Below are 21,237 nucleotides of genomic sequence, written 5' to 3'. Positions count from 1 at the left end.
TTTCTCCTTGGGCAGGAAGGGAAACTCAAAGCTACTGTGTTTAGGCTAATAAATGCCCAGTTTATCAAATGCTTATAACATGCCAGTAGGTACTCTTGCTAACCCTTTTGCAAGAGGGGGTTATCTCACTCAATCCATAGACCAACGTTGTAAGGTAGATGTTGTACTCTGGGTTTTGTAGGTACAGAATAAGTAGCTCATCCGAGGTCTCATTGTTAAGTGATGGTGCTGGGCTTGCAACCAGGTTTGGCTTACTCCAAAGCCCTCGCTCTGACTCAGCTTCCCAGCCAGTATGGGTTATATAGGTCAAGATGGTGATCCCTTTAGCCCAAGGGTGACTGAGCTAAGCAGAGGACAGCTGGTGTCCCCAGGCCTTTCACCCCCAAGTGCTGTACAGATGTTTCTGTCCGTGCTGTGGCATGAAAAAGACCAAGACGCGTTGCTCTGACCACATTGTTCTGCTGCCTGAGTGTCCTGTGGACAGAGAACCTTTCCTGCCTCCCTCCTGGGTCTGGTGCGAGTCTAGCCACACAGACCCTTATCACATGCGTGGCAAATAGTACTGAGGCCAGGGATGGGTGGGAGCATCTGTGCTCACTTCCAGGTGCCAGGTGGGCTGGACAGAGGGGCAAGGTCCCTGCCTTCGGTAGACACTGCCAGAGATAAAGTCCAGAAGACAGAGGCCTACACAGTTCAGGATCTTTTTATTTGTTTTGTTTCGGTTTTATATTTTATTTATTTATTTATTTATTGGCTGGGGCTGCATTGCTGCGCGCCGGCTTTCCCTAGTTGGGGAGAGTGGGGGCTGCCCTTCATTGCAGTGCGTGGGCGTCTCGTTGTGGTGGCTTCTCTTGTTGCGGAGCACGGGCTCTAGGCGCACAGGCTTCAGTAGTTGTGGCTCAGAGGCTCAGCTGCTCTGAGGCATGTGGGATCTTCCCAGACCAGGGATCGAACCCATGTCCCCTGCATTAGCAGGTGGCTTCTTAACCACTGTGCCACCAGGGAAGTCCCATTTGTTGTGTTTTGACACAGCCAGAAAACGGGGGTGGGGATAGGGACCGCTGACAGAGACAGCCTGAATCCTGACACCATCGGCTCAGCCTGACCTTGCAGTGTAGACAAGCCCTTAGGCCCCCTAGCAGGTTTTAGAAGCTGCTGACAAAGTTGTGGCTACCAGCTGTGGTGCCATCACACGCACGCATACACACACAGGGTAGCACACCGGGCCGGGGTCTGTGCTTGCTCCTCGTGGGGACCACCCTTGCACTGTGCCTGCACTGGTTCGGTTTGCAGAGTCGCCCGTCTCTCCAGGAACCCCAAGGTTGCAGCAGGAAGCCTACAGTGAGGCTGAGTGCAGACCTCTCTGCACGTGTGTGCAGGCCCCACGCGGCCCCTCATGTTTGGGGGCTGGAGGCGCGTGCTGGCTCTGCGCCTGTGTGAGTGTCTGCTGCCTGTGGCCACGTCTGTGCACCTGTGTGGAGGCTTGTGGGGATGCTTCTGGGTGTGAGTAACGGGCCTCTCCTTGCCTTGGCCTGACTTCAGACTGAGCTTTCAGTCAGGCTTCAGCCAGGCTTTCAGACTGAGCTGGGAAGGCCTCAGTACCCTCTCTCTTTGCAGCCCACCTCCTTTGGGGGTTGGTGGTATGTCCACCGTATTGAGCCATGCCCTGCTGGAGGGTGCCCTGCCTGGCTCTGCCCTGCCCAACTGTCCTGTACCCTGTCACACTACAGCCCTGGAGCGGGCATTATGTGGTGCTGATGGCCTGGCCTTTGTTGCCTTCTGGGACAGCTGAGCTCACATTGCCCAGCAGCTTTGGGGCGGGATGACCTCAACAGCAAACTGACAGGGTAGGGCTGGCATCCCCTCCTCTGGGCATGCTGTGATGGCAGGCAGAGAGCTGAGGCCCACAACTTGCTCCCCAGGTTGGGCCAAGCAAAGGGAACCCCCCCCCACCCCGCTTTCAGGGTGGAAGAGCACGGCCTGCGTGGGAATGCCTCCTCCTGGCCTCACTTCTCACCCCCCGTTGTTGCCTCCCTGAGCTTCCTGTTGAGTCCAGGTTCTACGGGAACTGGCACTGACTTGGAAGGACAGCACATGGAATAGTGGACAGATTTAAAGCTCCAGAGACTTCTGAACCAGGCCTGCTGAGTTCCTGGCAAACTGAGCTGTGGGCCTGGGAGACACCAGGCAGATGGCTCCCCCTTAGCCAGGCTGGGCCAGGGCCCTTCAACCTGAGGACCAGTGTCTCTGGACGGGGCTGGCCCCAAGTCCTTCTGAAACCAGGGTAGCCAGAGCGTCCGCATCCCAGACCTCACTGTGAAGCCAGGACCCCTCAAAGCGGCCTCCCCGATGGGAGCATCTGTGGGCCATTTGCAGGTGTGTCTCTGGAGGGGGACACATCAGGATGATTGGGGGGGCACGGGACAGGAGGGTCTGTCCTCAGGGGGTTTGTCTTTGCGCATCTCACCAGCGAGCCCGCAGCAGCTTCTGCCTGCCCCGACCTGCCTCTTCACGCTGCTTGCACTGCCTCCACCAGCTCTGGTGGCATGAAGGGGTGTTCAGGAAGGGAAACAGCGTTGCTGCCACTTCCCCTGCCAGCAGCTTTCCCTCTCCCTGCCCGTCTGCTCTCATCCTTCTGTCTGCTTACATGTTGGAGCAATTCCCTTGCCGTTTGCTTGAGTTGAATCCTTAGAGGGGTGGGTGGGGTCAGGCTGAGCCCACTCACTGTCTGTGCTGCAGCTGCTCCCGGCAAACTGTTGTCTAGACCATGCCTGTGTGTGGGCGCCTAGGCAGCGTCTGCACAGATATGATGATGCCACGTGGTGCTCTCCAAGGAACCGGGAAGAAAGAGAAGGCTTAGTGCTCCAGGGAAGGCAGAGAACAGGACCCGTATGGTGGTGAAATCGACTCATGTACCAGGGCAGGGCAGCTCCAGCACAGGGCTGCTGACCCAGTAGAAACCGTCAGCAGCCGGAGGGATGGCGTCCAGCCATTCATAGAGTGTCTGCTGGACCAGGCACGGGGGGTAATGGTTTTATGTATCTTTTTCTTTTTCTTCTAGTTCTGAGGGATTTTTAGTCTAGTAGTGGGGAAGAGACGTTAAGCATAAAAGCACACAAATAAATACATAATCACAAAATAGGAAAAGTGCTATGAATGAAAATTACAGAGTACTGAGTGAGACTCTGACCCGTGGTGTTGGGGATATCAAGAAGGCTTCTCTGAGGAGGTGATGTTCACATTGAGAAGGATGCATAGAAGTCAGCCAGGCAAAAGTGGAAACACTGTTTCAGACACATTATTGCCGAGCTTTGTAGTTCTCAGAAGCAGTTTTGTTCCCTGCTCTTGTGTGAATGACTGAATCTACTTTCAGCATGAGCCTCTTTGGCGAAAGTCACAGCTGAGCTGCTGTATCTGGGGCCTGCCCGGGCCCACTGAGTTACCTGATCCTAGTCACTCTCAGGATGAAATCATGGGTCGGCTCCTCAGTGGCACAGCTCTGAAGACGAATTAGGGCTTGATGGGAGGCAAACCTGGTAGACTGGGCCAGAAGGGCATCAGGTCATCTTTCCTACTTTCCAGTTCACTGCATGGGGTCGGTCTCCCGGGGTTTAGAATAAGGGCCAGAATGGCAGCACATGAATATATAAGCTAACTGGTAAACATGTACTTGTTCTCAGAGTAGGGGCACCTTCTAGGAATAACAGCAAAAACAAACTAAAGGAAAAGAAGACTATTTGACTACATAGACAGTTAATCTTTTTCTAATTAAAAAAAAAATTAAAAGATTAAGAAAAACTACATCCTATGTCAGTTATAGCCTTAATATATAAAGAGTTCCTAAAAATCACTGACTAATACATACAAATCAGTAAAAATAGAAAAAGAAGTGAACTGGAAATTCAGAAAAGAAATAATACATATAGCCAGTAAGCATGTAAAACAAGTCCAACTTCATGAATAATTAAGGAATTATGAAAGTAAACAATGATAGCCTTTTTATTACTCATCAGATTGGCAGCATTTTAAAATACTCATTCCTGGTGCAGAGTCTGGGACTTACTCTCCCACACCGCTGGTGGTATCAATATATAAATTGGCACAGCCTCTCTGAGAGCAGCCTGGCAGTGTGTGTCACACACCTTTTAAAATGTGTGCCCCATTTGACCCTGCAGTTCAATTTCCTGGAGTTTATGCTGAGGGAGAGAGGCACGTATGCCAGGATGTGTGTGCATAAATGCTAATAAAAAATATAAAAAGTGGGTAGAATCTAGATGTCCGTGAATAGGGGTGTGGTCTGATAAACCATGCTATATTCTTACCAGGGAGACTGTGCTATTTCAGGTGACGCTACAGAAGAATATTGTCACGCAAGGATGTTAATAATGGTTTTTTGTTTTGTTTTTTTATGATTTTATTGAGGTACATTTCACATAGCATAAAATTCATCCTCATATTTTAGGTGGGAGATAAAGTAAGCTTAGAAATGGGGTCATAGAATGGTCTAAATTTTTGTAATAGCAGGAACTGTAAGCATACACACACATACACAGATGTGCACACAGACACACACACAGGAAAGTCTGCTTGTATATTAACAGTGATTACATCTGGGTAGTAAGATTATGGGTACCTTATTTTCTTTTTTTTTTTGCATATCTGTATTTTCTAGTGTTTCTGCAGGAAAAGCCAATTGCTTTTACAAAAAGAAAAAATTAGAGAAGCTTAGGGTTCAGTGTTCCCAAGCCCTCTGTACAAGGGTGAAGACTGCACTCCTAACGTGGCCATCAGGTCCCTAGGTCTGGCCTCTGCCCCCCTCCCTGGGCCCCCTGTCACCACTCCCTGTACTCTCCAGCAACACAGACTACTCGGAGTTTGCTGCTCATGTGCCATTTCTCACTGTGTACGTTTGCTCACCCGGGCCTCTCTGCCTGGAGTGACCTTGTCTCTTGCCCAGCCCACTCCGGTATCACCTCCTCAGGGAAGTTTTCCCCAAGCCCCTGCACCCACTCTGGGCCAGAGGCCTCGGGATCGGGCAGCTGGCCTTCCCTGGGCGTCCCTGTGACCCTCTGCCCTCCCTGTTTGGAACTCCTCTGTGTACATCGCTTTCCTCGCCCCACCTCCAGACACTGCCTTCCCGAGGGGTGAACTGTAGAGAGCTGAAAAGAGCAACTCCATTTTGTTTTTTTTTATATCCGGGCCTAGAGGTTATGTCTTCCAGAATGTGGCTCCTGTGTCCGCTTTCCTTTTAGGGGAAGGGGTATTTGTGGGGAAGGCCTACCTTTGGGAACCGTCGCTCCGGGGCCAGCTGTCTATCTCAGGGGAGCCCAGCGGGCATCTGCACACAGCTGTGTCCTTCTCTCTGCATTTGACTGGTCCCTTTGAGGCGGGCTGGCCACCCACCTCTGTAGCCAGTACATCCACCCTGAGCCCCTGATTCATCCCCGGTAAAGGAGCTATGGTTCCTTGTTACCGAGAACGTCCCTGCTCCTCTGGGAGGGGGAGGAGGTGGCAGCAGCAGCAGGAACAGCCGCAGCAGCTGTGTGACGCATCCCCACGTCCGACGCGCAGGCTGGGTTAGTGTCAGGAAACTCGCTGACTTGCTCAGTGCGAAGGCTCTTTTCTGTCTCGTCTAGAGCTGAGGATGAAGCGAAGAGCATCAGACAGAGGAGCTGGGGAAACGTCGGCCAGGGCGAAGGCTCTAGGAAGTGGGATTTCTGGAAATAATGCCAAGAGAGCTGGACCGTTCATCCTGGGTAAGCCTCTGACGGCCGGGTGCGTGGGGGTCTGGGGCAGCACCGTCTGACCTGCAGACACGCAGCGTGGGGGCCTGACCACGCCTCGGCTGCTTTCAATGGAGTCTGTCTGTGAGAGTGGAAGGTCATTGCACCAAGAGTTGTCATTTCTGTGGTAGCCGCACCAGCCTTAGATTAGTGTCAGCTGAGAGCTAGACGGCCTCTTCCCCCAGAGAATCCTACGTGTGCCCCCAGGATGTCACTCACAGGAAGCACACAAAGCTGCCTCAGGATCCAAGGTCCATCATCCAAGGCACTTCTTTGACCATTCTTGGAGGGCACAATTCATTTCGCAAAGCGTTTGGTACAGCCGCAAACTTCTTATAAAGTTGGCACTGAAGTCTTATAGAACTGGGTGTTCCCAGGGGTCGTGAGGAGCAGCGGAGCCTTTCTGCATGATGTTCAAGGCCCAGCAAGTCCAGATTGCATGTGTGGGGTTGCAGGTGGGGTGAGCTCTGAGGACCCCGACTCTCCTCGCGGCCAGAGCCTGGGTGTGACAGCGTCTTGGACTTAAGAATGCAGGGTAGTTCCAGCTCTAGTCACTCAGCAAATAGTTCATGGAGCCTGCTACATGCTGGGCCTGTGCTGTTTGTCAGAGATGCAGCAGTGATTAAGACAGACAAGTTCCTGGGGACTTCCCTGGCAGTCAAGTGGTTAGGACTCTGCGCTTCCACTGCAGGGGCACAGGTTCAGTCCCTGGTCAGGGAACTGAGATCCCACATCCTGCCTTCATGGAACTTAACATTCTAGTTGCCATGTATACATTGATATGTATAAAATAGATGACTAATACGAAAAAAATAGCAAATTGTACCCTTTAATTTATGCAGTTTATTGAATGTCAATTATAGCTCAATAAAATTATTTTTAAAAGGAAAAAAAGAAGAAACTGAGAGTAAACAACACACGAGATCATCACGGGGTTTGGGGGGAGAGATGAGGGCCTTGAAGGAAATAAACAAGATGATGTGAGAGTAAGAAGTGTCTAGAGATAGACAAGCAAGGTTCTGTATGAGGAGGTGACTTTTGCACTGACAGCCGGGGATAAGAAGGAGCAGCCATGTGAAAAGCAGGGGAAAAGCATCCCAGACAGAAGGAGCAGCAAGTGCAAAGGCCCAGAGGCAGAGAAGGGCTTAACATCTCAGGAATTAAGAGCCCAGCATAGCTGGAGTGTGGCGAGGAGGTGGGGGAAACATGATCAGTTGAAAGCTGGACAGGAACCAAATCATGCAAGACCTTAGAGGCCAAAAAAAAGGAGTTTTGACTGCATATTAAGAGCAGTGGAGTGCTGTTAAGGTTTTTTAGTAGTGCAGTGACACTGTGACATTACCTGATTTATGCTCTGAAAACTCAAGGCACTGTCACAGGACATCAAGCCGTGTACGTCTCCAGAAGGACGGAAGTTCCCAAAAGCTGATACGTGGCTGTATCAGGCCACCAGGGGAGCCTGTTAAAGGGACAGTTTCCTGGATCCTCACCCTGGACCCAGGTTGCAGCTGGGATCTCTGCTTTAACACCTGCTCCTTGGAGATTCCAGCACACAGCCCACGTTGAGAGCCCCTCTTGAGAAACGTGCCTGTAAAAGCCAGGTGGACTCGGGCAGGTGCACACATACTGCTCCATTTTTGGAGGGGAGACCATGAGTTCAGTGGAGATGATGAACTGTAGTGCCCGCCAGGAGAGAAGATCTAGCCAAAAGCCCGCGTGGTGGCACAGTGCCACGGTGCCGTGGTAGACAGGGCTCCTGAGAAGTAAGCCAGCGGCTGTCTGTGCCTAGGTCCCCGTCTGGGCAACTCACCAGTGCCAAGCATCGTGCAGTGTTTGGCGAGGAAAGACGGCACGGATGACTTCTATCAGCTGAAGGTAAGTGAGGCACCGGGTGTGGGCGGGCTGGGGACCCCGGGGCCATCCTGCCAGCCTGGCTCCTCCCTCCTCCCACCTTCTTCTGCACCACTTGTAAACAAGAGCAGTGCCACTTCTTCCTGGGAGCTCTGTCTGTGCTTACATCACTTTGCTGTCACATTGGGAAAAATCATTTCACCTCATCCCCGCACATGTGGGTGTGTGCCAGGGTTGCGTGGGAGGACGTGAAACCCTGCTTCTCCTGTTCTAGTCACTCTGCTTGGGAAAGTAAGGGTTGTGGGGTTTTGTTTTTGTGTGTGTGCCTTCCTAAAGATCCTTACCCTCGAGGAGAGGGGCGACCAAGGAATAGAAAGCCAAGAGGAGAGGCAAGGCAAGATGCTGTTACACACCGAGTACTCCCTGCTCTCCCTCCTCCACACGCAGGATGGGGTGGTTCACCACCACGGGCTCTTCCAGGTGAGTGGCACCTCCCCTGCCCCCACCCCGCTGGCACTGCTGGAGCCGCATCACAGGATCCCCCAGTCTACTCACGTGTAGAGCAGCAGGACTTCCTGGCGGGTGGCCTGCAAGTCTGGCTGGGCCGCTGTGATGGTGGCAGCCTCCTGGGAATGCACCCGTTTTGCAGCTTGCAGGCTTTCTTTGAAGAGCCGCTTTTCCGAGAAAAGGGGAAAGCAGGAAGTTATTTAAAGACACAAGCTCTTTCTAGCTGTGTTGTCAGGAATCGGCCAGGCCAGGGTAGAAGGGAGGGCGTTGAGGAGGGACAGGCGCCCGGGCACTGTGGGTCTTCACAGTTGCTTTTGGTACCAGTCCTCCTGCCTGCCCGGGTGTTTCAGCTTCTGCAGCAAGGGTCCCTGAGCCCCATACGCAGATGTTCCAGGTCCCTTAGGAAAGGTATTAATAGCGACTGGTACCCTGGAGGGAGCCCTTCCAGGGGCAGAACTGAAATTGTCTCCAAAAATGAAGAACCAGGTTCAGATGCCGCCCCGACTGGGGGGAGGTGGTGGGGGAGCAGGGGTGGGAGGTTCCTGCTGAGGCCCCCGCAGAGCTTCTCTACTGCCCTCAGCCAGATGTGCTGGCCAGGCCCACTCGTGCTTTGGTGGACCTGGTACGCTAGAGGCAGCCTGGTGTCAGGGAGGGCACGCAGGTTTTGGAGCGGGCAGTCCTGGATTCAGGTGGTGTGACCTCGGGCAGTTCACCTCTTAAGCCTCAGATTCCGCATCTGCAAAATGAGATAGTGATAACCGCGCCGACCACGTGCGGTGGTGGGAAGAGGAACGAGGGGGTGTAAAGCACCAAGCTGCCCCTGGTACATACACGCTCGTCACCACTGTTACCTCAGGCAATAAAAACTCCTTGTTGGCTTGATTTCTTGAGGTAAAATCAGTGGGAAAAGCCTCCCACCCCCACACATACACCCCACCAAGGTCTTTATTCTTAGATGCAGTGAGAGGCACCTCTGAAAACGAGAGTGTCCCTCAAACAACATCAAATGGAGGGTGATTATGATTTCTTAGCATTTCCTCTCCAGTAGCTTCCAGAGCTTGGCCATGGTGTGTATCATTTTGGATAAGAGAACCTGAGTGATTAGAAGTATTTCTAGAGTCCTGTGCTGGGCCTCTGGGGAAGAGAGGATGAGAAGTAGGATCCTACCCGTGAGGAGAAATGTGGCGTTCAGTCCCCAAGAGCTCCCCAGGCTCCTGGGGGTGGCGCCCAGGGCCGCCTCAAGCTGCTAGGATGAAAGACCTCATGTTGCACCTGTGTTTTCTCTTACTCGAAATACCTTTTTACCAAGGAAAATGGGTCCAGAACTATGCTTCCCGAGCCCTGGCTTACCCCTACCGAGCCCAGGCACTTACTAAGCTCTTGGCATGGTGGTGTTTTCTCTCAACAACCTGTGAGGTAGGGGTTGCCGGCTCCCTTTCACAGATGAGGAACCAGGGACTTGGAGAGGTTAGGTGAACTGCCTCAGGTCCCTCAGCTAGGACGCGGTAGGGCCGGGGCCTGCACCCAGCTGTCAGGAGTCCTGCGTACCCCTGAAAGCAGTTGTCTTGGACACAGAGAACACTTAGCTTCCACCATCTCGGACACTGGAAGGAAGCTCACATCCGTCATTGCTAGAATCCCGGAGTGCCGGGAGGGGAGGACGCCCGGAGCCCTGAGTGTGCTGCCTGCACGCTAAGCTCAGAGGGCCCTTTGGCTTTCAGTGCCCAGCCCTGACCCAAGCACTTTGCAGAAGGATCAGAGCATGAAGTCTGAACCTGAGCTGCTTCAACCTGAGCCCCCGGCTGGGCCTGGCACTGGCACAGGGGACACGGGGCAGTGCTGAGTGGCCCAGAGGCCACACTGCCCAGATCTCAGGCCTCCACCACTCACACACATGCAGGCTTGTTCCAGGCTCTCTCACTGGTTTGTCTGTCCAGCTCCAGAGGAGAGCTCCAAGCCCCTGGCCCTGGCTCTGCTGGGCCCACAGCCAAGCCTTTGGTCTGCCTGTTTCCTCCCAGGACCGCACCTGTGAAATTGTTGAGGACGCAGAATCCAACCGAATGGTTAAGAAGATGAAGAAGCGCATCTGTCTCGTCCTTGACTGCCTCTGCGCACATGACTTCAGTGACAAGACCGCCGACCTGATCAACCTGCAGCACTACGTCATCAAGGAGAAGAGGCTCAGCGAGCGGGAGACCGTGGTCATCTTCTACGACGTGGTGCGTGTGGTGGAGGCCCTGCACCAGGTGAGGCTCCAGCCCTGCGGCTCCCACCTCCTTCCGTGGAAGGCCGCCCTTCTTGCTGCTGCTCAGCGGAAGCAGCTCTTCCCCGCCCTCACCCAGATGTGCTTTGCAGCTGGGAATGTCCAGAAGGAAAGTAGCCGGGTGACACACACACCCGACAACATGGTGCTACAGGCCTCAGCCCACAATCCTGGGGAGGTGCGGGCAGCCCCGCAGCGCCCAGCACAGTAACGCCCCAGCAGTGGAGAGGCTGGATGTGAGATAACCACTGGGCACAGCCAAGGCCTGATTCTGAGCTTTTCCTAGCTTTGGGGGGTGTCAGGAACCCTGAGGCACAGGTTAGGAGAGCCTGCGCCTCCTCCAGACACACAGCTTCTGTGGGCTGAGCCTGCAGTGCTTGGTCATCAGAACCATGAGAATTCATCTCTGACCCCAGAGCTAGGCAGGTGCTTGGGGTTTTTTGGTTTCTTTTTTGGTTCTTGGGGTTTTGGTGGGATGAAGCAGAGAGAGGAGTGGTTTTCTCCACTGCTGCCCTAAGGGGAGAAAGAACTGGGGTAAACACCCTGTGTGGGGCAGCGACTGCCTGGGCTCATATGTTCCCCACTTTGTAGGCATGGTTAACGAGGTCCTGATGTCTGTGGCTCACAAACCAAGGCCACAGCCTAAAGAGACACGTCTTCCCCAGCACCTGGAGAGCCCACCCCTTACAGGCTGGGCCCGACCCCGGCTCTGATCTTCACAGTACAAACCTTGTGCCTGTTGTTTTCCAGAAAAACATCGTGCACAGAGACCTGAAGCTTGGGAACATGGTGCTCAACAAGAGGTAAGCTTCACTTTTCTTCTTTAGTGGTGTAACCTCGGGGTTGGGACAGGCTACATGCTGCAACTACCCAGAGCCCTGCGGTGTCCCCATGGGGACTCTGACTCAGCACAACCCACTTCCCCGCAGGAATCCCAGGGACTGGGGGATGGGATGCCTGCTTGTCTTTTGCCCCATGGGAATATGGTACTTGCTAAGAAGGGGAGCCGAAAAGGCCACAGAAAAGGAGCTCTGGGAGGGACTGCAGCAGTCCCCGCAGTCTATTCATTTGTCGTGCCCAGTGGGTGCGCAGTAAATGACTATAAAAAATAGACCAATGGGTGATAGGATGACACGTGAGCAAAACAAGACTGCGTTGTGGTTCGGGTTCCCAGGAAACAGACTCTGGGATGTGTGTGCAGGAAGTTTACCAAGGCGCACTCCCAGGGAGGAGGGGCGGGACTGGGCTGAGCGGGGAGCTGAACTCCGGGCAGTCACCACAGGGCCTCAGCCTGGAAAGCTGGAGAGCCAGGTGGCCCTTCAGATGTCCCAAATCAAGCCGGGGGCGCATGGCCCTGCGCCCCGCCTGCAACCAGCCACTGAATGCAGGCCATGCCTGGGAGCATAGCTTTGAGTAAGGCGGCTTCCTTTGGCTGAGAGGACTTCCTGGGAAAGGACGCAGCTGTGAGTGGTCAGAAGCCGACATTCCCAGCAGCAGGGAGAGAGCACCCTGATATTGGAGGGGATCTGGGCGATTCACCCCACCATCCTCGGTGAGCCAGTGGCAGAGGAGAGTCACATGAGGCCCCTGCCTCAGGCTGTCACCCCGCTCAGGCAGAGGGTCTGGGTCCCTTCCGAGTGATCTGGGGCAACCATCCGTGCAGGGGCGCAGAACCAGTGGGCGGAGAGCCCAGCCCGTGTGTCACCACCATCCTAGAAACGCAGGGCTGGGAAGGGCACACCTCCCTCGCCTGCTCCCCTGAGCCTCTGCGCTCACCTCTCGCTCACCTCCCACTGTTGAAGTGGGTTGAAGGGCTTGCAGACAGCAGCATGGCAGCATGGTCACAGGGAGAGGCGCTCTGGGGAGGGGCATGGGACACCAGGCCCTGCCTTGCCAGCCTGAGATGCCACCCGGAGATAGTGCTGCCCCTCAGCACGCAGCCCCGCCCGGCACTGGTGCCGCAGACAGTCTCCCAGAGCTCGCCGCCTGTTGGGGCGACTGGAGAGCAGGTATCGCGGTATGAGGGCCAGTGTGCCGACGACAGAGCGGGCCGGGACGCGGGCCCCCTCAGGCCATTCGTGAAGGATAAGTAAAGATTTGACTGCCTGAGAAAGTAAAGTGGTTAAAACCCGGTCCTGTCGTGCGGCACAGGGAGGAGGGAAGGAGACGGGAGTTCCGGGCTGCTTGAACCCTTGACCCGCTGAGAGGGAGTTAGGAGAGCCAGGGAGGAGTGGGCCCTGGGAGTCAGACCTGGCTCACAGCGCAGCACTGCCTCTTAATTACCCTTGAGACTGTGAGCTCTTGTTCCTTTGATTATTCACGCGTTGATTAAGTCATTCATGTACTGAGAAGGTGCTGTGGTACCAAGCACTTTTCTGAGCTTCCGTGTCCTCATCCGTGAAAGCAGAGATGATCATGCCTCCCTGCAGAGACTGGCCCAAGACGGGAGACTGCCTAACAGGGTGTGGCCCAGTGCTAGCCCGCCCGGCCTGCAGGGCTTGTAAGCTCACTCCCTCTGGAGACGAGGCCCGCTGTGTGGTGCGTGGCCGACGAGAGGGCCCGTTGCCAGGTCCCGGGGTGCCCTGGCCCCAGCTCTGAACTGCACCAGGAGAGGAGGTGTCAGAGAGTGCAGACTCTCTTGATCCTGAGAGCGTATTGTCTTCATGTCGGGAGACTCGGGTCCTGGCCTTCCTTGGAACGTTGGGCCCGTCACCATCCCGCTCTGGGCTGCAGGTCCACTGTTCAAAGAGAGGGCATATATTTCGAGCACCCAAGTCCATGTGGCTGCAGGGCCCCTGGTCTCCCAGCCTTCCATGCAGCCATTCGTTGGGTCCAGGTGAGCATCCCGAGGGTGCTTATGGGTAGGCGCCCCTGGGGGCTCCTGTGCTGCTCACCAGGCCAGCACCCCAGGCCCCTTTGTCTCCGTGGTGCTTCAGCTTCCAGCTCCCACTTCTCCAGGCCCCCTGGGTTCTGGGAATGTAGTCAGAAGGTGAGAATTCCCTTGAGTAACGCCAGCGTAGCTACAGCAGCTGTTCCGTGAGTGTGTGTGTGTGTGTGTCTGTGTGCACGTGTGTGCGCACGTGGGTGTGTTTTCCTGGGATTGCAGAGCACCCACACCTCCTTCAGACCCTGGGTCTTGGCAGCACATCGTTTAATCCGATAATCCTCGTTCTGTGTCTCGGGCATACGGAGGTGCCGGCCGCCTCTCACTTGAGTCACGGGTGCCGGGAAGGCACCGCTGGGTGTGCTGCAGAGACCCGCGCTGGCCACCCAGCGCCTGCTCCCCTGTGTCCGCGTGCGCACCCCTCCCCTCCTGGGGACTCGCTTTCATCCTTGCAAAGTCAAGGGTGGACCTGGAGGAGCTCCAGCCCCTTTCTTCCCATCAGGCCAGGCCCTGCTGGAGCTGGGGAGGCGGCAGACGAGCTGGAGGCTCCCAGCAGAACGGAGCACTCCCAGGGGAGGAAGCGGAGAAGGGTTTGCGAGGCAGCTGCGACAGCGAGTTCCCCTGGTTCCCCTGCCGAGAATAAAGGGCAAGGGCTGCTATCTGAAATCCCCTTTCGAGGGTGGCTGTGGGTTCTTTCTCCGTCCTCCTTTCTTTCTGCGTGGGCACGTTGCACACCCAGTTCCTAGAAAAGGAGACACACTGTGGTAGCCCAGAGGGCCATAGCTGAAGGCTGACTCACAGAGCAGGCCCTACTGACGCGGCGCTCCCTCCCTGCACCCCTGTCGCCCTCGCTCCTCCTGCCGGGACCAGCCTGGGAGGTCTGGACTCCCAGGGGTCTGTGCGCCTCGGTCAGGGGCGACGGTGGCAGGGCAGGGAGCATCGCCAGGCTTCGGAGGGCTGGGAGCTGACCATGTGGTTTCCTGTGGGAGAGGCTCCAGCCCAGCCCCGCAGCCCGCCCTGCAGAGTCTCAGGCCGAGCTTTCCTCGAGCCCTTGCGCAGAGGGCTGGCAAGTCCTGCCGGCAGAGTGGAGTGGAAGGCCAGCGCGTGGGCAGGTGCGCTCCAGGGCCTGTCGTCACAGCGTGGCCCCTCTCACCCGCCGCCCCGGCACGCTGTCTTCCCTGGGGTCTCCGTTGGTCACCTCTGCCAGCTATGCCCACCGTCAGGATGAGATATAATCCGCGCTGGCCCTTACTAATCACTCCCTGTTTGCCAGGCTCTGGACTCAGTGCTTTCCCTGGGATTATCTTCTTATCTTGTTAAATCCTAACACAGCCCTGGGAGTTAGATGCTAATATTTTCCCTGTTTTACAGATGAGGAAATTGAGGTTTAGCAAGAGATTCAATAACATGAGCAAGATCACACAGCCAGGAAGTGGCAGAGCCAGGACTGGAACCCAGGAATCGGACTCCCAAGACCACCAGATTCTCCCCTGAGCAGTCCTCCTCCCAGTGTCTCAGGCCTCCAGCTGCCGTGGCCAGCTCTGATCAGGGGAGAAAACGCGGTGTGTCTGCTCTGTGGGGCCCTCGTGGACGAGAGGCCTGAGCAGGCCCGTGTTCAGGACAGTGATGCGGGCAGTTCCAAGTGGGAGCACTTCACTTCTTGACATGATCCTTGCCCGGGACCCTTCGCCTGCCCTCTCGGGCTCTAGCCGCCCTGGGGTCACCAGGCAAGTTTCTGTGGCATCTGCCAGGGCAGGCCTGTACGGAGAGCCAGAGTCAGTGTTTCCATTTGGAACGCCAGGGACAGACTGGCCTTTGTTTGCACCAAGCCCTTGCCAGCAGAATTCCCCGAGCAAGCGGAAGGGCTCTCAGGGCCCCGTGGACGCAGCCCCACATACCTGTCCTCCTCTCCCGCCACAGGCTCTTCGAGGGAGAGGCCGCCCAAGGCCTCCGGTGGGGCTTCCCTTCCTGCCAGTCTCCCAGGCTTCTCTGCCCAGCCGGCTGACACGGGAGCCGGGCAGCTGGCCCTGCTCACCTGTGGGTAGAGAGGCGCCCTCCCTCCTTGCCCCCCACCTCCAGGCCAAGGAAGCTCCTCACCCACCCACCCCCACATTCCTGGGGTGGTGCACGGTGTCCTCTCCGGGTCACCGACTTTGTTTTTGTTTTAAGTGTCCTAGAGAGGATCGGGGCCCATAGCTGCTCTCGCCGTGACTCTCTCAGGTGGGGGCTCTGTGGTTTCCTAGTCAGCACAGAGTCTGCTGTTCAGGACAAGGGGTGAGTCAGCTTGGATGGAACAGAGGGAGAGTCAGGGGCTGGGCACTGTCCAGGGACACCGTGGGCACCTGACTGGTGTCACTCAGAGGTCAGACAGACCTGGGTTGGATCCTGCTCCGCTGCTCACTGTGTGACCCTGGACAAGTCCCTCCACTTCTCTGTGTCCTAACTGCATCACCTGTGAAGCGGGCCGTGAGAACGTCTCCCTTGTAGGCTGTTGTGAGGGGTGAGAGAACGCAGCCCCCATCGGGCACGGAAGCTAGGTACCGCACACGCTAAGCGCCCAGTAAGCGTTCGTTTGTAGTCCTGTCGGCAGTGCTGGGATAACAGGGGTGCTGACCAGAGGCATCAGCGCCAGGGACGAAACGGCGCTCAAGGGGGGCCTCGCGGACTCTGCTGGACGCCCTCCTCCTCACGTGCAGGCGAGGAGGCTGAACCACATCACCCGTCCCTTCCAATCTAGATCCTGCGTGAGGTTATTTGAGGAAATCTCTGCAGGCGTTCCAGGCCCGACGCTGTGGCCCCAAGGCTCAGCCAGGGCACAGGTTCAGGGGAACACCCTGCAGCTCCCCTGGTCAGAGTGACTCAGGTCCTGCCGGGAACGCTCGGCAGGTGGCAACCAGGGGTGATGGGCCTGTGTCGGCACCCCCAGGGGCACCCCCCACGCAGCCACGGGGAAGGCCAGGAGGGCCAACGGAGCGGAAGAGAAGTCGGTGTGATTCCTCTGCTCCTTGGACGAGAGGTGGGGGCAGCTGGGACGCCTGGGCACAGACAGCGAGGTTTGTTCCCTCTCTGCCTCCCACCGCAGGACGCATCGGATAACCATCGCCAACTTCTGCCTGGGGAAGCACCTCGTGAGCCAGGGGGACCTGCTGAAGGACCAGCGGGGGAGCCCCGCCTACATCAGCCCGGACGTGCTCAGCGGTACGTGCGGGGGGGCCAGCAGCGCCCCCCGGGGGCCTCACCCAGCCAGGCGCTGCAGCCCTTCATTCAGGGAACAAACTGGACCTGTGGGCGGTGCTGGGGCTTCCGTGGTGGCCCAAACCAGTACTGTCCCTCCAGGTACAAAATCTGGGGTCTCGTGGAGGAAGAAGATGGTAATCGTTACGCTAGTTACTCTCTGAGATCAGTGCTCGAAAGGAAAGAAACGCAGTTTCTGTGAGTGCGGAGAACGGGCGCTTGAAGGCCTTCCCTGGGGAGGTGGCGTTTGAGCTGCGACCATGAGGATAGATAGGAACCGGCTGCGGGGGTGACTGGGCAGAGGTGGTGCCGCACATTTAAGGAGCCAACAGAAGGCCCCTGAGGCTGCCACTCAGAAAGTTCAAGGGAGGTCCAGAGAGGTGGGTGGGGGTCCAACCATACAAGGCCTAATGGAGGCCCTGTTGAGAAACACCATCCTTTATTTCAAGTGCAGAAGGATGCCATTGAAGCGGTCTTCACTGAGGTTGCCATGATGAGACTTGCATTTCAAAGATATCACTCCCTTTGTTCACTCGTTCATTCATTCATTCATTCATTCATTCTGGTATTTACCGAGGGCCTGCCATGAACAAGGCTCTGTTCTAGACACTTTGAATACAGCAGTGAACAGGCAGACAAACATCCTGCCTCCGTGGACGGTGAGCTGACTTTGCAGTGGGGCCGAGACAGATAATACGCAGAATAAGTCAATCGTGTAGTTATCGCCTTCTGAGCATCCTGTTAGTGCCAGGCGCTGTACTGAGCACATGACAGGCACACGCGGCTACCCTGTGAGGTAAAATTTTTACAGATGAGAAAACTGACACTGAGAGAGATCAGACTTCTTGTTCAAAGTCACAGCTAATAGTAAACCAGAAAACTGAGGCTCGGTCCCAGGGCTGCCTCCTGCCCAAGCCCACGCTCCTAACTGTTTCACCGTAGGCTTTCTTTCCTTTCTTGCTTGTCCTTTGCCAAACTGGGGTCCCTCTGTCCTGATCCCTCTAGGGACCAAGGGCTCACATGCACTCCCATCCCTCCAGTCCCTCCGAAGTGAAGGTTTCAGGGTCGTCTCCAGGGCCTGTTATCCCCAGCACACACACGTGTGCCTCCCTCCTCAAGTGGCAGAAGCAGCCTCTTCCCAGCTTGTCTTCCTGCGGGTCAGGCTGCTCTAACCTGCCACGAGCATTTGCAAGCTCCTTGGAGGCCTTCTGCAGCTGAGGGTTCCGCCACTCTCCAGGCCTGGGGATTTTGGTGGAAATCCCTGTGGCCTCTGCTAGAAGGATTTGGGTTCCAGGGGTGCATCCCAGCTCCCTGAGCACTCCTCCCCCCAGGGCCAGCCCAGCCTGGATGCCCTCCCTGAGAGTCCCAAAAGCATCCCTGTAGGTGACAGAGCCAGGAGGATGAACCAGGCCCCGCCCTCAGCCCGGGGCTGTGAGCTGGGGTCTGTGACTGTGTGCAGGCCTGGGGTGGGGGTGGCTGCCTCTGGTTGGGCCTCAGCAGTGCCGAGCGGGGGTGGCCTCCATGTGCAGCCACGCCCACCTGCTGCCTGCGGCCTCTCTCTGGCTCTTCCAGACCCATGCCAGTCTTGGAGGATGAAACAAAGGAACTGCCTGCATCAGAAAGAGACCTAGACTGGGAGACCAGGGACCCAGGCTCTGGGACTGGCCTTGTTTATTACCCAGCTGTGTGACTGTGGCCCTCAACCCACTCTCTGAGCCTCAGTCTCCTCGCAGGTTAAAAGCTGAAAACAGTCCTGCCTCCCCACATTGTTAAGGGAATGAAGTGGGGTGACTCAAGTGGGTTCTGACCCCAGGTCTTCCTTTCATTGATCCTGTGTGCCAAGCACAGACCTCGGCACCAGGCATGAAGCTGTGAAATGGCAGACATGGCCTTGCCCTCGCAGCTCATAGTCTGGTTAATACCTGTGTGACCTTGGGAAAGGTACGGACCTCTCTGGGCCTCTATTTTCTCATCTATAAAATCAAGATGATAATAGGCCCTACTTCATTAGGTTCCTGTGGGATTAAATAAGGTCTTAACCTAGTGTCTGGCTCAGTAAACCATCGCTGGCATTGTCATTACCAAAAGGAAAGCTTGAAGTTCAGTGTTCCCCCAAAAGTCAGAGTTGCCTGATGGTTAGAGCTCCTGGGAGAGCTTGTCTGCTGCAGGGTCCAGACCAGGGCCCAGGAGCTCACAGTCAGTAGAGCGGGGCTGGGGCTGTGAGGAGGCGGCATGAATGGGCCGTGAGGGGTGGTCTGCACAAGGCCAGGTGTCACCCCTTCCCCTCGGAGGGGGCGGTCACACCAAGGGTCGGCATCCCCCTGTGGAGCCGGGTCTCCAGAGCACAAGCAGGAACCGGCCTGAGGAGCAAAGGAGGAAGGAGCACGGCGGAAGCTCAAGGACTGGGCTGGTGTGGCTTGCTCTGGGAGGAAGCATGGGAGGCTGATCGGAAGTGAGGGTGCCCAGTGGAGGGGTCCCATGGGTAGGACTTCAGGCACGTAGCTGGTAAGCTGAGGGAATGCCAGGGCCAGTTCTTCCCCAGCCCTGGGCTGAGTGTGCGTGTGTCCGTGTGTCCTGCAGGCCGGCCGTACCGGGGCAAGCCGAGCGACATGTGGGCTCTGGGCGTGGTGCTCTTCACCATGCTCTACGGCCAGTTCCCCTTCTATGACAGCATCCCACAGGAGCTCTTCCGCAAGATCAAGGCTGCTGAATACACCATCCCCGAGTGAGTCCTCCTTCCCTGGGGTCTAGCCCTTCAGGCTTGAGGGGTGGAAACAACACAGTGAGGCTCGGAGTCCTGAGTCCAAGACCCAGCACCAGCCCACCCCACCTGAGCCCCTCCCCCTCCCTCTCTCTCCTGCATCAGGGACGGGCGGGTTTCTGAGAACACCGTGTGTCTCATCCGGAAACTGCTGGTCCTCGACCCCCAGCAGCGCCTGGCCGCTGCCGATGTCCTGGAGACCCTCAGTGCCATCATCGCATCATGGTAAATGGTCAGGGGCAAGGCCGGGTTCTGCCCACCCGTAGGCACTACCCTCCCTCCCCAGAAAGGTAGCCTGAGGTTGGGCCCGTCTCTCCTCCAGGCAGAATCAGATCCCCTGATTGTCCCAATGGGCAGGGTTGGGAGGGTGCAGGCCGAACTCAGGGCTGAGCATCCCCTGTGTGCCAGTCCATGCCAAGTGTGGGATGGGCATTATCTCACTGAGCTGTCACCACTGCCTGCGAGGTAGACACTGTCCCCCACTTATTGGGTGAGGGAATTCCCTGGAGGTCCAGTGCTTAGGACTCTGCACCTTCACTGCCGAGTGCCCGGATTCAATCCCTGGTCAGGGAACTAAGATCCCACAAGCCACTCGGCAAAAAAAAAAAAAAAAAAAACCTTGGGTGAGAAAGCTGAGGCTCAGAGAAGCAGAGGCCGTCATGTCAGGAAGGGGCTGAGCTGGGACCCGTCCCAGGTGTGTTGACTCCCGCCAAGTCTCAGCAGTGGGGACCTGGCCCTTCTGGGCTCCTGCCAGCCTGGCCTGGGGAGCAGGGCCAGGGCTGCCCGGAGCCAGCCTGACTCTTCTGCCTCCCCCGCAGGCAGTCCCTGTCCTCTCTCAGCGGGCCTTTGCAGGTGGTTCCTGATATCGACGACCAAATGAGCAACTCAGACAGCTCCCAGGAGGTGAGTTGGGAAGGACAGCCAGGCCATTACCCAAGTCCTGAGGCACCAGCCTCCAGGGAGAGGAGGGGCAGAGGTGGCAGCTCCCGGCAGGGCTGCAGGGCCCCTCGGCCTCTTCCCCAGCCAGGGCCTCCTTGGCCTCTCCCCAGCCCTTGGAGTGGGAAAGGAAGACTTAAGTCCTCAGTCTAAGCTGCCTGGGGCCTGCCTTGTATCTGGCTCAGTTGGCAGTTCTGTGGCCTGAGAGGTGGAGGCCCCACGGCAGGGAGGCTTCCCAGCGGCCCGGCCCGGCCCTCCCTCAGCTTCCTCTTCTTGCCCAGGCCCTGGCTGTGCCACATGCGGGCCCTTTAAACAGTCACACTTGTTTGCCCCTCTGACTCACAGGGTTCTCTCTCGCCCTTCCTGCTTTTCGTTTTTCAGATGATTCATTTTCTCCCAGTTTTCTCTCCTCCCCTGCTCCCTGCACTGGAGAAAGTGCTGGGCCCAGGGTGGGGGCAGAAAGCAGGGTGCTAGGCGGCAGCCGGCGGGTGATCTTAGGGTGCCCCCTGGAGGGCAGGGCTTGGCCAAGTCCTGGGAGGGAAGCTGTAAGGACCCTCCCTCTCTGGGCCACCTTGGGGTCCCACAGCAAGCACTGGGCAGACAGGACCAGATGGAGCCAGCCTGGGACCACAGCAGAGCCTCTTGGCCCTTGAAGAGAGGTCCAGGCCCTACCCTCCAGCTCCCACCCCCTCCCAGGGCTGTTCCGCAGCTAAAAATAATCACCTCTAGCATGTAGGGAGTGCCACCCCAGTACACCTCCTTCAGTCCACGCTACAGGCCTGTGTCTCCTGTGTTCTTACCTCCTGTCACTAAAGAGGAAACAGGTGCAGAGAGGGAAAGTAATTTTCCCAACGTCACGCAGCTTGGAAGTCATGACTGAGCCTTGAACCCAAGTCTGATTCCACAGCTCTGCGCTCCCCTCCGGTGATTCGCACAGGGACCCCCCACTTGAGTTTGTGACTGTGCCTGAGCTGCTCCCGGGAGCTCGGCCTGGGGCAGGACAGAGAAGCAGGGCCAG

General features: G+C 56.7%; 1 protein-coding gene across 4 annotated transcripts in view; it reads left to right on the top strand.

The window, feature by feature from the left end:
* Positions 1-21,237, top strand: part of STK40 (serine/threonine kinase 40) — a 38,076-nt gene that overhangs the window by 14,109 nt on the left and 2,730 nt on the right. For 3 of the 4 annotated variants that reach the window (XR_009048755.1, XM_057705478.1, XM_057705489.1), the window contains exons 2-10: positions 5,637-5,756; positions 7,573-7,658; positions 7,971-8,114; positions 10,160-10,387; positions 11,155-11,207; positions 16,371-16,486; positions 19,103-19,247; positions 19,389-19,508; positions 20,102-20,186. Coding sequence is in view for 3 of the 4 variants with exons in the window: in XM_057705478.1 (XP_057561461.1) it covers positions 5,645-5,756; positions 7,573-7,658; positions 7,971-8,114; positions 10,160-10,387; positions 11,155-11,207; positions 16,371-16,486; positions 19,103-19,247; positions 19,389-19,508; positions 20,102-20,186 (1,089 nt within the window). In the remaining variant the exon portion in view is untranslated. The remainder of the gene's footprint in view (positions 1-5,636; positions 5,757-7,572; positions 7,659-7,970; positions 8,115-10,159; positions 10,388-11,154; positions 11,208-16,370; positions 16,487-19,102; positions 19,248-19,388; positions 19,509-20,101; positions 20,187-21,237) is intronic. The other variant, XM_057705504.1, reaches the window with a different exon arrangement.

This window comes from Hippopotamus amphibius, chromosome 1 (genome assembly GCF_030028045.1).
Source record: "Hippopotamus amphibius kiboko isolate mHipAmp2 chromosome 1, mHipAmp2.hap2, whole genome shotgun sequence".
Taxonomy (NCBI): Eukaryota; Metazoa; Chordata; class Mammalia; order Artiodactyla; family Hippopotamidae; genus Hippopotamus; species Hippopotamus amphibius.
This window is presented reverse-complemented; position numbering and strand designations above follow the sequence as displayed.